Raw genomic sequence first — 16521 nt, 5'->3', positions numbered from 1 at the left:
ACGGCCTCCCCCTGAATCTCTGCCAAAGCCACGGCCTTGTCCGCAACGACTGTGACCACGACCCCTAGCACGAGTGCCCTGAAAGGAACCAGACTGGGCAGCAAAGGCGGACTGGTCACCAGCAACAGAGATAGCCGGATCGAGACGTAGAGCGCGTTGAACGCGAGAAAAGATCTCATCCAAAGATGGGAGCGTGCCTAACCCAAGGATCTGCTGTCGAAGATGGACAAACTCAGGCCTTAAGCCATCCAAAAACCGAGTAGTACGGAGCTCATTCTTCTGTTGAGCCAAGACCTTAAGGTCGGTGGATGGGGGATGATAAATATCAATCTGCTCACAAAGACCAACAAAATCCGAATAGTACTCAGCGACAGTCTTATCTCCACGCGAGATACAAAAGAAGTCACTGTAAACATCAGTAATCCGCGTGAGATTGTTGCTGCCAGAATAGAGTGTCTCAGGCTCTCAGCACGCAACCAGATTGCCCGTGATGTATCCAGAAATAGCATGTGGCTCGCAATCTTTGGTTCCATACTCTGACAGAGAAGAGACTAAAGCTGGGCATCCTCCTGACTCCACTTATCATACCCAACATCTTTCGGATCCGGAGGATCCGTCGTGATGAAACGTAACTTGCCCTGACCTCGCAAATAGAGGTGAATAGAATGACTCCAGGCAGGGTAATTAGCACCATCCAATTTAATGGATGTCATAGAGGTAACCGACACCGGAAATGAACCGGAGGAAGAAGCTGATGGCAAGGCCATAATAAACACCTAAACTCAAATGCGATGTGGGTGAAGCAGACCAGACAAGACACACCACAACAATCACAGACACCCACAGAAAAGGGCAGCCTAATATAGGCAAGCAAATCACCACAAAAAATAAACAATCAGAAGGAAAAACCACAAACATCTACCGGAAGGACCCCGAAAAAACAAGTACGAAGCCTCATACTTGTGGAACTACAACGAATCATAGAGACAAAGCTTAAGTCATCAAGTAGGAAGCAAAGAAAAATGTAACAAAGCGGAGCCGCGACCAAAAAGGTGAGAAATGTAACGGGAAGATTTAGGGCATGAACACCCGACAGCTAGAAGAGAAGAACACTATCCTTATAGGTCAAAGAAGATTGGGAAAGATGTTACAAAAGAAGAAGGGAGAACGCGCAGGGGGGGCAAACAGGGAAGAGTAGGGTTTTCCAGGGGGCGCACAGGGGGGCAAACAGGGAGAATTGGGTTTGTCCAGGGGGGGCAAAACAGGGAAAGTTGGGTTTTCCAGTGGGGGTAACCGGTGAAGAGTTGAGTTTTTCAGGGGGGGGCAAACAGGGAAAGTTGGGTTTCCAGGGGGCGCCCATGGGGGCAACCAGTGACGAGTTGGGTTTTCCAGTGGGGGCAAACAGGGAAAGTTAGGTTTCCAGGGGGGGCACCCATGGGGGCAACCAGTGAAGAGTTGGGTTTTCCAGGGGGGCAAACAGGGAAAGTTGGGTTTCCAGGGGGGCAAACAGGGAAAGTTGGGTTTCCCAGGGAGGGCAACCGGTGAAGATGGAGGAAGAAAGAGAAAAAAAAAGAAAAGAAAAGAAAGAAGAAGAAGTTAGGGCATGGGCATGGGCATGAGCTTCAATGAAGGAAGACAAGAGGTCTTCAATGGAGGTTCCTAGGGCATCGAGAAACCCTAGGGCTCTGATACCATGTTAACAGAGAGATTTGAAAATGAAATATTGTGTGTTAGCCTCCTTGCCCTAACACACACACATATATATTTATTATGAAAAGAATATGAAAAGACTATAATGCCCTTAGGCTACATAAGCTTATTCTAACAGACTTGATAGCTAGGAACATAACAGAGAACATGACCTTGGATAGGATAGAATGGAAGAAAATGATCCACGTAAAGAACCCAACTAGAAACGAGATTAGAGCCGGGTAGATTCCTTTCACCTTCTTCATGAAATTTTTCTAAAGTATTCATTTAGCCAACCCCAACTAGTTTGGGACAAAGGCTTTGTTGAGTTGAGTTGAGTTGGTATCGTTTCGGTGTGGATCTAAGTTGTCAATTCCGTTTCGGTCGCCGATTCATTTTGGTCAGTGGAACAGAATGTTTCGGTAATTCATTTAAGAAAAGACACTATGACCGGATAAATTTTTTTAAAAGTTAAAAATAAAAAAATATCAACAAAATAGAAAATTGTTAGAATAATATTATAAATCATTATACCATCCAAATTTTTAAAAAATACATTTTATTACTTAAAACGTCAAATTTATTGCAGTATATCAATCAAATTAAGAAAAATTAATCATACAAAATGCTTAGAATATTACAAATTACATCGTACTATGTTTTGAATGTAATTTAAAATCTAATTAGAATTTGGAAAGAGTGAAATACAACTAAAATAAATCGAAAATAATTCAAGACAAAAAATTAATCTTGGTAAGAATTCAACTAAAAGTTACTATAAGGTATACGGTGTACCTCAACTACGTATTTATTGTATTCCGTTTTGAAGAAAGAGCTCCTCCACTTCCAAGCCTCCCTTTGTAAAGTATGTACAATTATAGAAGCCTTTGGACGTTGAAGATTAATCTTTGGAAATGAAACTTGCACAAAAAACTTTCTAAGATATGAAGTAGAATTAGAGTAGAGATGATAAGATAGTGCTGAGAAAGTGTGTAGAAGAAGTAGAGAAAGTGGGGGCTTAGAGGGTTTATATAGAGATTTTTTTTTGTCTGGAGAAACAAAGACAAAAAATACCCTTCAAACAGCTCAAATAGTAAAAAAATAAGGACAAAACGGAAAAAGAACCAATAACTAGCCGTTTGAGGGAATTTTTGTTAGCTTTTAAAAAACCAGTATTGCTCTGTTTGGATGCTGGTTGATGTTGGGAGGATTTGGAGAAGAAGAAGTCAAAGGGAGATTAAAAGCAAATCAAAAGGAAATCAGTCAACGGGGAGATTGAGAGCAAATCTAAAAGATGTTGTTTGGTTTGGCCAAGATTTGCCAAAGATTTGCCATTTCCTAAAAAAACTCAAAAGATAAGATTTGCCCGAGAATTTCTCCCCTTTTTTCTTCGATTTGGAGAAATTCATTAAGCGAATTTTGAGGGTTCCACGTCACCAACAAGCGCCCTACATCCCCGGTGGTCAAACTCCCCAATTTTGCTAAATTCCATACCAAACACCCTTCAGCGGATCAGTAGAATTACATTCCCTGCTATTTTTCTCAACAAAAGGCAACCAAACAGAGCATATGTTCCTGCTGAAATAACTGGTCGGAACGGACTGTAATTTTGGCCGAAATGTAAAAAAACCATCAATTTGTAGAGATGATAAGAGTGTTGAGAAAGATAGTGTGTATAAGAAGTGAAGAAAATGGAGGCTTAGAGGGCTTTATATAGAGTTTTTTTTTTTGGGGAGAAACAAAGAGGAAAAATTCCCTTCAAACAGCTCTTAAACAGTAAAAAAATAAGGGGTAAACGGTAAAAAAACCAATAACTAGTCATTTGAAAGGATTTTTGTATGCTTTTAAAAAAACTGCAATTTTGGCCGAAATGTAAAAAACCCATCAATTTGTAGAGATGATAAGAGTGTTGAGAAAGATAGTGTGTATAAGAAGTAAAGAAAATGGAGGCTTAGAGGGCTTTATATAGAGTTTTTTTTTTTTGGGAGAAACAAAGAGGAAAAATTCCCTTCAAACAGCTCTTAAACAGTAAAAAAATAAGGGGAAAACGGTAAAAAAACCAATAGCTAGTCATTTGAGAGGATTTTTGTATGTTTTTAAAAAAGCAGCAAGTTCTGGCCGAAACAGGGTGTTTCGCCCTGTTTCGGTCGAAACAGACCCGAATGGAACGAAACGGATTGGAATTTTGGTCAAAACGAAAAAAAAAACTCATCAATTTGTTCTAGTTTTCGGACTGGAACCGAACGTTTTGGTCAAAATAAAACGGAATTGACGAGTTACGTGGGATGAAAATGGAAAGAGTTCTGTCATTTCGTGTCTGTTTCATTGGATATTTAAGACCATGGTTGGATCTCCTCCAATCAACGAGGTAAGTTCTTAAATTTAGTAACTTTTCTTAGTTCAAAAATTCTTATGTAGATCCTTTGATTACCCTTGATGCTTTAATTCTATTATGGATTCATGAGCCCTATAAATCCCTTTCAAGGTGTTAAACTAACCTTAAACCTTTAGGGTGCATTTGGATTGCCAGAATCAGGAATGGGAATCATCATCACATTCCAATCCTATTACAATTCCCCATGTAAATGGAATGACGATTCTGATTGTAATGTTTCGGTAGACACTGGAATTCATAAGGGAATCAATTGTGTTTCTGCTTCTAGCGTTTGGTATGGTCCAGGCCAATTCCACAGCAGAATCAAATTTTCAATGAACTTTTCATAACAATATAAACATAAAAATATCATTGATTTCTTTAATGAATAATGCAAGAGGGATTCACTTACATAAATCCCTTTTTCATTTGTTCTCAAATGTAAAGTTTTCAAACAAAAATCAAAATACAAAGTCATCTAAACAAAGGCCAAATTTGCAGATGTGTGATAAAATTAGAGAATCTAATGTGGGTTGCCGGAGCATAGTACTAGGACCAATAAAATAAGGAAATCTTATGTCGTTCTCGATCCCTTCTCATGACACCTAATAAAGGTGCCATGGTTGCAGGATTCGTGCTCTGAAAGTCGAATCGATGGAGACAAAGATGGTGTCTTTAGGTTTACGGAAAGGGGAGGAGAGGAGGGGAGAGGAGGAGAGAGTAGAGAAGAGATACCTTCCATCATGAGAGTTGTGGAGATATGGTCCGGAGAAGCTTGAACGACACGTATGTATTCTGATTCCTGGAATCAGAATACCACTTCTCTGGGTGGGTAACGAATAGCGTCATCAAGTGGGGTGCTTTTTAGCTGATTATTCTTGTGGGAACTATTTTGTAAAACTAACCAAACGCCATAATTGGCTGAATCGAAATGGGACACCAATTCTGATTCCCGATTCCGGTAATCCAAACGCACCCTTAGAACAATCCCATTCCCTTTGTTTAATTTTCCCTAGGCCGTCTTTTAGCTGATTATTCTTGTGGGAAGCATATACAAGATTATTCCTAAATCCATTTTTGCTCAATTGAGGAGGTTTTTTTTTCACTTGTTACCTTTTAAAGTTACTTTCATGGAAGGCTGACACGTTCTTGATGGGACACTCATTGCTAATGAATTTGTCGGTTCCAGAATTCGTGAATGTAGATAGATTGTATGTTATGTGCAAGGTGGATCTTGAAAAGGCTTATGACCGTGAATTGGGGGTTTCGGGACTACATCATGCGAAAAATGGGTTTTGGGATTGAGTTGATGAATTGGATTCACGAGTGTATTTAGTCTCCTATTTTTTGGTTATAATTAATGAAAGTCCAATCTGTTACATTTGTAGTTTGAGAGGAATAAGAGAGGCTGATCCTTTATTGTTGTTTCTATTTACACTTGTTGGTGAGATTCCTGTCAGTTGCTTTGTCATGCTGAAGGTAGGGGTTTCTTTAAAGGTTTCAAGCTTCAATGCATCATTATTCCACTTACAATTTGCTAAGTAATGATAAGACTGGGGAGGTTATTAATCTTCTGATCACGTTATGATGGTTCAAATGATTTTCTAGGCAAAAGCACGACGACGTTGAAGGTGGGGAATGAGACTCTTATGCTCGTAGTGAATTGTTTGGTATGCAAAGCTCAAGAAGCTTCCAATAAATTATCTTGGCCTTCTTAGTTTTAGAAGTACTCTCAAATCACTTTGGACAACCTATAGTTGAGAGAGTAGACATAAAAGTTGACAACACTCCACTTTGTAGGGACAACCACGCTTGTTAAGTTTTTTCTTGTCAACCTCTTGGTATATTTCCTGTTTTTATTCAAAATCCCTGGGGGAATTGTTACGAGATTGGAGAAGCTTCAATACTATTTTCCTTGGGAAGGTAGAGAGAGTGGGAAGAGGCTCAAACATATTATCGGTTAGATCAAAGTTTCTAAGTCCTAAAGGAATAGAAGTATGGGAATGGGTAATCTGAGGTTAAGAAACAGTGCTCTCATAGGGAAATGGCTATAAAGACTAGAGGAAGAGAGAATCACTCTGTGGTGTGCAAAATCAATAATTACAGAGTGATTAGGAGGGCTTGGGAGTATAGGAAAATTTCTAGAGGTCTTGGTTTAGGGGCATGGTCGTGTGCACTTTCAATCATTTGATAAGTTTTTATAAGGGGATATGTTAGGGTGGGGAGGGAAGAGATTAGATTTTGGGAGGATAATTGATTAGGTAATTAAATTGTCCTATGCCTATCTGATCGTTTTTTGGTTGGTTGTCCTCAAAGTCAGATGTATTAGGGACTATTATGTGACAGGAGGGGGAAGGGGACTTGGTTTCTTAGAGGCTTCTCAAGGAGGGTGAGAAAGTGTGCGTCAGGTCTCTGCTTTTTAATTGGAGTCCGCATTTCTTTTGAAAGTAATAGGAGAATGTGTTCGTGGGATCTTAATAGTATTTTTTTTGGTAAAATGTTTTTATTTGTTTTTAAATTCCTTCATTATTGTGTGATGGCAGGTGATCACCCAATCTCGCGATTGCATGAGTTGGGGTGGTTTTAGACTATGACGTCTGGAACCACTCATCAGAAATTGCCATCACAAATTCTAGTGAGAATATTGTTTCTGTGACATTTGCACACCTGATCCAGAATTTCATGGAAAAGCGATTTCCCCGGAGATATATCTTTATTTCTCCAGTGCACATATCTTTAGAAACAGCAAAATTGAGATTAGGAGACCGGAATTTCCGGGAGGAACTTCTTGGGATAATGGATTCGCAAGCTAGTTATTCTAGACTATCCTCCATTTCTCCTGTGTATTCACTCGTTGAATGCAAGACACCATCATCGACAATTTTCGTGCTTGATTCGAGCTCCCGTGTCCCCTCGCTTGAAGCAAAGATCAAGATCTGTATTTCTATTTCCTGCAAGAAATGAAGAAAAGAAGAAAAAATATTAGATCAGTAAGATCCTGCAACTTTCCATTTATTTTTCATTCAATTTGAAATCTGGTAGATTTTTTTTTGAGTTCAATGGAGAAAAAGAGAGAAAAGATCATATCAGATCCAAATTTGAAGATTTCCAGCTGGATCTAGAATTTCATTGCATATATGAAATTTGTGTTGAAGAACGATTACACTTCCGTCAAGCAACCTGCATCACCTTCCATTATTGTTTGTTCTCTTTAGATTTGATGAGACTAGCTCTATGGGCATTTTTTTGGTCCGATTTGCATTAGGACCTCAAATGAAGCAGATGTTCCTGTGCTTCTTCACGCTTTTCGTCATTTTCATCAAGAGTAGTTGGACCATGTCATCATTGAGGAAGACTTCCAACATCATTGGGTGGCCTAAGGATAAGCGGAGTTATATCCCTGGAGATTCACTGATTACTTGAGGAGATTTTTTATTTGCTTAGAAAGGTTGAGATTGTTGCTAGACATAATGGGAGATCCACAAAATGAAGCAGATTAGTTTGCGAGGAAGGTTTAGGCAAAGACCATATTACTTTCTTCGACTTCTTCCCTCTGGGAGGTTGAGTTTTTTTTTTTTTTTTTTTTTTTTTTTTTTTTTGCTTTTGTCTTCCTTGGTTTACTTTTGTGTCCCTGGCTTGTATTTGAAGACCTCAGTCTCTTATTTTGTATTCAGGCTTGTATATGGAATCGTCATTGTTCAAAAAAATATTGTAAGTTGAAGGCTTTGGGAAGTGAAATTGCTTGTATCAAGAAGAATGCTACTTGGATTTGGGCCATTCTTATGTCCCCTCTAGGTAATCATGTTTTTTTTCTGAAGGCAGATCTACAATATCAATTACCACTTTCATTTGGTAGCTAGGTCGGTTCAGGCCTAGAGTGGAGGGGTAATGGAATTGGATGAGATAGAGATGAAGGCCATGTCTAGCAGCCAAGAATTTTTTTTCATGATATATTAGTGTCTCCAAGTTGAAGGGAAACTTTTATAAGACAACTATGAGGCCAGCCATGTTGTACGGCTTAGAATGTTGGGCCACCAAGAAGCAGCATGTGCACAAGATGAGTGTAGCGAAGATGCGAATGCTTAGATGGATGTGCGGCCACATAAAGTTTGATAGAATTAAAAATGAAGACATCCGTAAAAAGGTGGCAGTGGCACCAACTGAGGAGAAGATGAAAAGCTTACCACCGTTTCGCTTTGTTTTTGCTTTTGACTTGTGGGAGGGTTGGAGGGAGGTGTGCTTCAGCAGAGAGAGTCGACCACAGGTTCTCCAAAAGTGGGAAGCTCCACCGATTCGATTGATGAAACTCTATTTTGATGGTTTGAGCTTGGGAAATCCGGGGCCGGCCGGTATTAGTGGTCTCCGTCGTGATTATATGGGGGACACCATTTGGGCCTTCTCGCGGCCGATTGGGGTGTGTGATTCAAATGAGGCGGAAGTCAGGGCGGTCCACCAGGGTATTAAACGGATTGACAGAGAGCTTCTTAACACTACTAATGTAGAGGGGGACTCACAGAATGTGATCAGGTGGCTCCGTGGGACAGTGGTCCCCACCTTGGAGATTTTGGTCGTTTTTTGATGAAATCTCTGATCTAGTGGAGGGCTCCTCCATTGTCTTCAACCATGTTCGTCGTTCTGCAAATAGTGAGGCGGATTCTTTGGCTAGATCTGGGGTTGAGCGGATGGGTTTGGAGTGGTTTGGTTTTTTGCCTCCTTGAGATCATTGTAATTTTTATTCTGATTTGTTTTTTTCCTCTCTGTACTTTTTAGAGAGACTTCCTCGGTCTTCCCTGTCTTTTTAATACAATTGGCTTACCATTTCAAAAAAAAAAAAAGGGTTTGGGCATATCCAACGTAGGCCTTTGGATGCTCTAGTGAGAAGAAGTGACTCGTGCCAAGTTGATGGAGTAAAAAGAGGTAGGGGCAAACCGAAAACAACTTGGGTAGAAACCAAGGTTGCCAGGTCGGGATTTGAATTCGGGATTCGATTCGGGAATCGAAAGCGGGATTCGAAGGTTCCGGGGATGGCTGGGAGAGGGATTCGATTTTTCGCCGGGGAATCGCCGGGGAATCGCCGGAGATTCGCCGGAGATTCGCCGGGGATTCGTCGGGGAGTCGCCGGAGATCGCCGAGGATTCGCCGGAGAGTCGTCGGAGAGCGATAGAAAATTAATAAAAGATAAAATTTAAGGAAAAATACCTGAAAATCAAAATCTAAGCATTCAACTATACACCATTAAACATAAACATGATTCTCCAAATACTGAAATTATAACAGTTTTTCTTCATTAAGGAGCCAGGAGGCCAGGAGTTCAGGTCCTCAGGAACCAGGACTCCACCATTAAACAAAAAATTCAGTTTCCAAAAAGCAAAATATCAAAATTATTACATAATTTCTCCAGTACTTTCAAATAAAAAGAAATAAAGTTAGGCTTTTCTCTTTCCCTTCAAATAAGCATGATCAGCTCGTCCTCTTCTTTCTGTAAATGAAAAGTTTAAATAAATGAATTAATATTTATAAGACTAATATCTTCACTGGGAAATTGCAAGTGTTAAAGATTTTGTACCTTCCCTTGTACGTTCTCCACGCCCCAGGAAACTAGTAATACGACCTTGAGTGTTGGATGGTCGTCCAATTTCAAGTTCCGAGCTACTGCCCACTCTTGGAGTCCCAGATCCTGCAGCTTCGTCATTGTCATCTAAGTCACGAATAGTGAGTGAAGGACTTGAAAGTAATGACTGAGATGACGCACGAAATGTAGAAGGTCTAAGGAAATCATCATCGAGATCTTGCCATCGCATATCCTCCATTCTGATAGAGGAGTCATCCATAAGTGGGAGCTCTGGGTTGATGTCCCATTTTCTATATTGTCCTTCTTTGTATGCAGCCGCATTAAATCTAAATAATAGATTCGAAATTAAATAAATAATCTGACATAAATAATAAAAAACAATTATTGCATGCAAAAACGAAACAAACTTTAAACCTGGATAGGAGTCGAAGATTTGAGTGGATGTACACAAGAGTATCAGCACGATGTGAATTTAAGCGATTACGCTTTATACGTGCTCCATACTCTCTCTGCAGAAGATGTGCTAATAGGCTGTGAGAGAATTTTGATGGCCACTGACTGTAACTCTGGTACATGACTTCCATGAAAGTTCCACCATTTGGTGACACACACATTGGGATCTTTCGCATCGTCCCTGGCAAATTTACTGGAAAACCTTCCAACCCTTCCTATGAAATCATATAACTGGCGTCTAATCATACCACTCATCTCATCATCAGGGGAGAGATCCATAATGGCTTCATATACAGCATCCATGATTTCAGGGTCTTTATCTGAAAATAAAATTGAATAATCGATCAGTCGATAACATAAATGAAGATAAATACAATTACATTATGAAAATTCACAATATGAGAAACAATTACATACCTGGGGTTACTCGTTTACCACCGCCTGGTGCTGGAATATTGAGATATGCAGGGTCATAATATTTTGGAGTGAGTACATGAGCCAAGGCATGAATTCGAACATTCATCTTCCCCCATCGTCCCACCACAATACCATGAATATGATTGTACATGTCAGGCACATCTTTCAAGTTATCTTTTATTTGTCCTAACATATTGTCCATGCCTTCGTACACTTCTGATATCAGACAGCCTTCCTGGTCAGTGAACTTAATCATTTTATAGACGGGCTTCGTAATTAATAATGCCAACTTTATGTTCGTCCAAAATTCATCAGAGACTACACAAGTAGTTGTCATCTCGCCCCTCTCTATCATCACTTTGTCGGTGCAAGCATTCAACCAATCTTTCCAAGCATCTGTTAATACTGTCATCTGCAACGCCTCCCTTACATCAAGAAGTCTCTTAAGTGTAGTATAATGAGTTGCAAATCTCGTCTTCGCAACTTTCAGCAACTCAAACTTCGAATTGCTTCTAAATATAGCAAGAGCCTGCGAATGATTGGTAATATATTTGACGACATCCTTGCAGGAACGGTAAGTCTCTCCAATCCAACCTAGGTGTTTATGCTTGGTCAAGTCTTTGAATATCAGATTTAATGTGTGAACCACACAAGGAGACCAAAATATGTGGGGATAAACTTTATTAACCTCTGTCCCAGCAAGCTTGCAATTGGCTGCATTATCTGTCAGCACTTGCACAACATTAAAAGGCCCTACTTCTTCAATGGCATTCAACAAAAACTTTGCAATGTTTTTCCCTGATTTCTCCACGGCAGAGAAGTCGTGCGCATAGAGAAACATTGAACCGAACATATTCGATGCCAGTACATTGATCAGGGCTTTGTTCTTCACGTTTGTCCATCCATCAGAGACAATAGAAAGCCCATGTTCAGGCCATTTTTCTCTCACAACACCTAGATCTTTTGTTACATTATCTTTCTCATGGTCCAATAAAGTTGTTCTTGCTTTCTCATAAGAAGGCAACTTGTATCCAGGCACACAATTGGCGGCAGTTATCATCTCTTGAAAATATGGAGATCGGAGGACGTTAAAGGGAATCCCATTGGCGGCCAAAAATCTCAGCACTTTATGATCAACATCGTCTCTATCCTTTGCTCTAAAAGACTTGCCAAGTGGTGATTCACCAACCTTACTTGAAGAAGTCGCACCGGAGCTGGAAGACTTGCCAAGCATGTCTAACCGTGATTTCTTCAGAGGTAGTCTCCCAGGTAAATTCTCTGCTCTTTGGACTTGGCTTCTGATGTGCTCTTGTAATTGTTTGTCTTTTGCAACCGCACTGCAATATGCTATTCCTTGACCTTGACCTCTTGGTGCTTTCACAAGGTGTGCGTGCACCCTTGTATAAGTCCCAGTGTAAACCTTCTTACAGTGCTTACATTTCCACTTTTTGGTTCCCCCATGTCCTTCGCTAGCTTTCTTTCCTTTGACTACGTGTGACCATAAAATTGTCGCTGACCTTGCGTTCGGAGTCAACACTATGTCCTCGTCATAATCTTCTTCCACATATTCTTCCTCATAGTTGTATTCCAGGTCCCCTTCAAAAACTATGTCATCATCACCTACACCTTGGCCTTGAAATTGTTGGTCGACAGTCTCATCCATCTTTCCTCAATTTCCTCTGACAAAATCAAATTGTAAAATATTAGAATAGTCTGATAGATATTTTCTACTGTGAATGTCTTACTCTTACATGCATGCATGCAAGGGTATGCAGCGGTAGGCTCAGGGTTGGGTTTCCGTGGGAATTCCCGAGGAGGGTGTTCACTATTTTGCAGGGGTAGGGTCAGGGTTGGGTTTCCCGTGGCGCAGTGTCGAATCCATTGGATTTATATCCAACAGACCGTCTTACGTGGGAATTCCCGAGGAGGGTGTTCACTATTTTGCAGGGGTAGGGTCAGGGTTGGGTTTCCCGTGGCGCAGTGTCGAATCCATTGGATTTATATCCAACAGACCGTCTTACGTGGGAATTCCCGAGGAGGGTGTTCACTATTTTGCAGGGGTAGGGTCAGGGTTGGGTTTCCCGTGGCGCAGTGTCGAATCCATTGGATTTATATCCAACATACCGTCTTACGTGGGAATTCCCGAGGAGGGTGTTCACTATTTTGCAGGGGTAGGGTCAGGGTTGGGTTTCCCGTGGCGCAGTGTCGAATCCATTGGATTTATATCCAACAGACCGTCTTACGTGGGAATTCCCGAGGAGGGTGTTCACTATTTTGCAGGGGTAGGGTCAGGGTTGGGTTTCCCGTGGCGCAGTGTCGAATCCATTGGATTTATATCCAACAGACCGTCTTACGTGGGAATTCCCGAGGAGGGTGTTCACTATTTTGCAGGGGTAGGGTCAGGGTTGGGTTTCCCGTGGCGCAGTGTCGAATCCATTGAATTTGTATCCAACTACCATTACATAAGCCGTATTTGAGAATACAAAATAGTAATCAACTAATTAACTATTACATAGATCTGATATCCATTCAACAAAATACATCATCAAAATACAAATAAATCACCCCCTTGCCTCACCAGTCATAGAAGCAGCACTTGACTGTGCCTCACCAGTCAATCACTCAATCAACTAATTCAAAAGCACCGCTCATAGAAGCAGCACTTGACTCAGGAGCATCACTTGCCTCACCGGTCCCATACCATTCCCAAAAATAGTTGTTCACCTCTCCAGGGGTGGGGTTGTTCTGAACGACAACGATGGTTCGCCGATTCCAGTCTCTATCAATCGCATTCACTGTCATCTTCTTCAAGGATTGAGGGCGAATGGAGTCTGGTACCGAAACATTCATCATCGCTATGTGATGTTGGGCTCCAAAGTACTGTCGGAGGATCCGAAGAGGCAAGTAAAAGGAACTGTTCTGGAAACCCATTATCTGAACGCACTTCTGGCCAGAAGTCTCGAGGACTGCAGAGGAAATGGGAGCCCATGGGAGAGTCCACTCAATGTCCTTACTTTCGCGACCCTTAAGCCATATAGCCCAACTGTCGTGATCATCGAATGAAACAAACACCTCCCGAGTATTAAAACTCCTCGTCCAGGCTCGTCTTGGCAAAGGTGGTGGAGCCAAAATTCGTAATCTCTCCACTAGCCAAACCTAAATAAAAAAAGTTAGAAACAATAATTATCCATAACCAAGTACATCATTCAAGCATTTTTAATAAACCATCCAATACTTACATAAAGAATGACGGAACTTCCCAAGAAGTCAGATCCAGTAGATCGGCGAGCACTATCTAGGCTATCAAAAAGTTCCGCTAAGACAGTAGGAGCTAGATTTGCACCTTGGCGAACTTGATCAACCAAGTCTACAAAATATAATGGAATCAAGTCTGATGACTCTGATCGGCCCGGAAAGAGAAACATTAGATAAGCACACAATGCTAATGCATTTTCACGGCAACGACGATACTCCATATCCAGTTCTCTACTTGGTGAAAAGACTTGTACTAGCTTATGCACGAAGATACTACTTGCCTGACGGTAGTGACGTAGGGACTTCTGTGGCACGCCAATCAGACGGCTCAATGCCTTATCATAGCCTTCCTTAAAGGAAGGCTTGAATATGGGACCATCTGGAGAAATGCAGAGCATCATGCAAATATCTTCATGAGTCGGACAAAGCTCTTGCATTCCAAAATGAAACACATGCGAATCTGGATCCCAACAACTAATTGCGGCACGAAGTAAACCCCAATCGACACAGATAGTGGCAATATTGCGTAAGGTGCATAAGCCCACCGTGCCAAGATTAACTCCTTCCACTTGATGCAACCCATTGATCCATGCCAGTAAACCATTGTTGGATACTTCAGCCATTCCGCTCGCCATCACTCATAAAGGCCCCACGTAGGCTCGTTATGTAGTCTCGTACTATTATCGAATGGCAAATGATAAACAATATCTTATTAGCTCAAACAGGTGCATAATATTCGAGCTTGATGAAGTGGATAGTAAACGCATAACATAAGAGAAATCCAATCACATACAAACCATATTGAGGTAAAGAACCACACAGCTCTAGCACATATTCACACACACACACATATAAACTCACACACTCACACACACATATATACTAACATACACTCACACACTCACACACACATACACACACCATGTTACTCACACACTCACACGCATATACACACGCCATGTCACTAACACACTCACACGCAGATGCATACACCATGTCACTACTCATGGAATGAATGTCCCCTTAACCACACTCCGACAATTTGCATCAACTTCTTCACTATCTTTATATCAACAGACTACAACAATTATAACCCTTCAAAATGACACTATGGAAGCAGATAAAGCTTGTGAAATTATCAAACAAAATTGTGCTGATACTATTCTAGAGGGCCAAGAAACAATGAATTGGTATTAGGATTAGGGTTAAAGCTAACCCCTTCAGAACATTTCCTCCTACTGTCTGATTCTAACATTAGAGGCTACATAAACAACATGAACTGTGATAAAAGAATCAGAAAAGGGACCTAAATCTCAAGTCACATAACAATAGCTACATTTAAATCAATGTGTCAGCACAAATTTTCCTTATTGGCGTTCCAATTCAAATACACTTTCCTCTTCAACACTCCCAAAGTATGACACAAGAACAGCCATAAAGAAAACCAAGTTATATTAGCCTTTTCTCTAATCACAAGCACCCTTTACACATTAGCCATAAAAATCAGGAGGTAAAATTAACAACATATGAAGAATAAATCCCTTGTAAATACCCCATAATATAACAGTATTTCTTAAGCTAAGATAACACACGTATCAGTAATTCATGATCCACTTTGCACAAAAAATTGGGATGCAACCTCAGGTTGAAGATGAAATGTTCAAACTAACTTTAAATTATCCTCACAAATGATAGGTGCTGATTTAATGAATTAATGTGCAAGTAGAGTGTACAGATGGGATAAAATGGATTTGCTTGAATCTGTGAACATAAAGTATTGCAGATAGTTAAACCATTCAGAAAAAAAAACCCAGTTTAACTCGGATCCATAGACTTAGGAACTTAGGATCAAATTATGGAAATGATTTTTGGGGCAAAAAAAATATTTTTAGGCCACCCATCTAATGGACGGTTTCGATTATCCTCTGGTGCGGGCCATGCCGTGATTATCAAAAATACAAAAAATAAAAAATCATGGATTATCAAAATTCAAAAGAATCAAAACTCCAAAGTTCCAAACCGTGATGATAATCCACGGTTTGGATTATCCTGTGGTGCGGGCCATGCCGTGAGGAGTGCCCTCATCAAAAATCAAAACCATAATCAAAAATTCAAAATCAAAAACATAATTGTGCATTTCACATAAACTGTGTGAGAATGGTTTCTCACAGAAACCATCCACACAGAAACCCTCTCAAACCCTTCCGTTTTTTTTAGTATTTATAAAAAAAATAGAAAAAATAATATACATAGTTACATACCCTTACTCCCTTCTTCTTCTTCTTCTTCTTCTTCTTGCCGGCGGGAATCGCGGCGAGGAGGGGCGGCGGCGAGAGAGGAATGGGGGAGAGGGGCGGCTGTGAGGAGGAGGAGAAGAGGGATTTTAGATTTTTAGGTTTTCTGATTTTTTCGTTTTTTACAGTTTTTTTTTAAGCTTTTATAGGTTTTAAAGTGAAATTACCAAAATAACCCCACTAAAAAAAAAACCCTTACTGTTAAAATAGGCTATATAAGTAATTTCACATCGAAAGTTGGGATTCGCGATTCCCATCACTAAAAGACCGGATTTGATCTTATGGGAATCGCGATTTCCAATTATGTGATTCCCGAATCCAAATGAATAAAAATCGCGGATTTTATTTCCATAAAACGCGTTTTTACTATTCCCGAATCGCGATTCCGGTGTAAACAGAATCGCGATTCCCAAATTACGATTCGCGATTCCGATAGTATGGATTCGGGATTCCCCAGAATCGGGGAA

At 40.5% G+C, this 16521-nt stretch overlaps 4 protein-coding genes across 5 annotated transcripts in view; 1 reads left to right on the top strand and 3 right to left on the bottom strand.

Moving 5' to 3' along the window:
• Positions 1–16521, top strand: part of LOC143856712 (reticulon-like protein B16) — a 38397-nt gene that overhangs the window by 10056 nt on the left and 11820 nt on the right. The window lies entirely within an intron of this gene.
• LOC143856375 (uncharacterized) lies at positions 9226–10118 on the bottom strand. The gene is made up of 3 exons (XM_077366571.1): positions 10050–10118; positions 9630–9961; positions 9226–9542 (listed from the first exon to the last, which is right to left on the bottom strand). The coding sequence occupies exons 2-3, from the start codon at positions 9892–9894 to the stop codon at positions 9490–9492; spliced, it is 318 nt and encodes a 105-aa protein (XP_077222686.1). The 5' UTR covers positions 9895–9961; positions 10050–10118; the 3' UTR covers positions 9226–9489.
• On the bottom strand, positions 10116–12168 carry LOC143856607 (uncharacterized). Its single transcript, XM_077366872.1, has 2 exons — positions 10506–12168; positions 10116–10408 (listed from the first exon to the last, which is right to left on the bottom strand). Exons 1-2 carry the CDS (start codon positions 12166–12168, stop codon positions 10116–10118), a joined length of 1956 nt encoding a protein of 651 aa, XP_077222987.1.
• Positions 12649–16269, bottom strand: LOC143856400 (serine/threonine-protein phosphatase 7 long form homolog). Its single transcript, XM_077366600.1, has 3 exons — positions 16022–16269; positions 13745–14437; positions 12649–13661 (listed from the first exon to the last, which is right to left on the bottom strand). Exons 2-3 carry the CDS (start codon positions 14393–14395, stop codon positions 13128–13130), a joined length of 1185 nt encoding a protein of 394 aa, XP_077222715.1. The 5' UTR covers positions 14396–14437; positions 16022–16269; the 3' UTR covers positions 12649–13127.

The sequence above is a fragment of the Tasmannia lanceolata genome, unplaced genomic scaffold (genome assembly GCF_043159265.1).
Source record: "Tasmannia lanceolata isolate RefF3 unplaced genomic scaffold, GAP_Taslan_0.1 ptg000023l, whole genome shotgun sequence".
NCBI lineage: Eukaryota > Viridiplantae > Streptophyta > Magnoliopsida > Canellales > Winteraceae > Tasmannia > Tasmannia lanceolata.
Note: the sequence above shows the minus strand (reverse complement) of the source record. Positions and strands in the feature narration are given on the sequence as shown.

Bases quoted from the DNA above. Each gene is read 5' to 3' on its own strand.
- LOC143856375 (XM_077366571.1), bottom strand. From the start codon at position 9,894: ATGGATGACTCCTCTATCAGAATGGAGGATATGCGATGGCAAGATCTC. The intron at 9,543-9,629 runs GTACAAAATCTT...TTTCATTTACAG, and splicing joins TGGAGAACGTACAAGGGAAG to AAAGAAGAGGACGAGCTGAT.
- LOC143856607 (XM_077366872.1), bottom strand. From the start codon at position 12,168: ATGGATGAGACTGTCGACCAACAATTTCAAGGCCAAGGTGTAGGTGAT. The intron at 10,409-10,505 runs GTATGTAATTGT...TTTTATTTTCAG, and splicing joins TGGTAAACGAGTAACCCCAG to ATAAAGACCCTGAAATCATG.
- LOC143856400 (XM_077366600.1), bottom strand. From the start codon at position 14,395: ATGGCGAGCGGAATGGCTGAAGTATCCAACAATGGTTTACTGGCATGG. The intron at 13,662-13,744 runs GTAAGTATTGGA...TTTTTTATTTAG, and splicing joins GAAGTTCCGTCATTCTTTAT to GTTTGGCTAGTGGAGAGATT.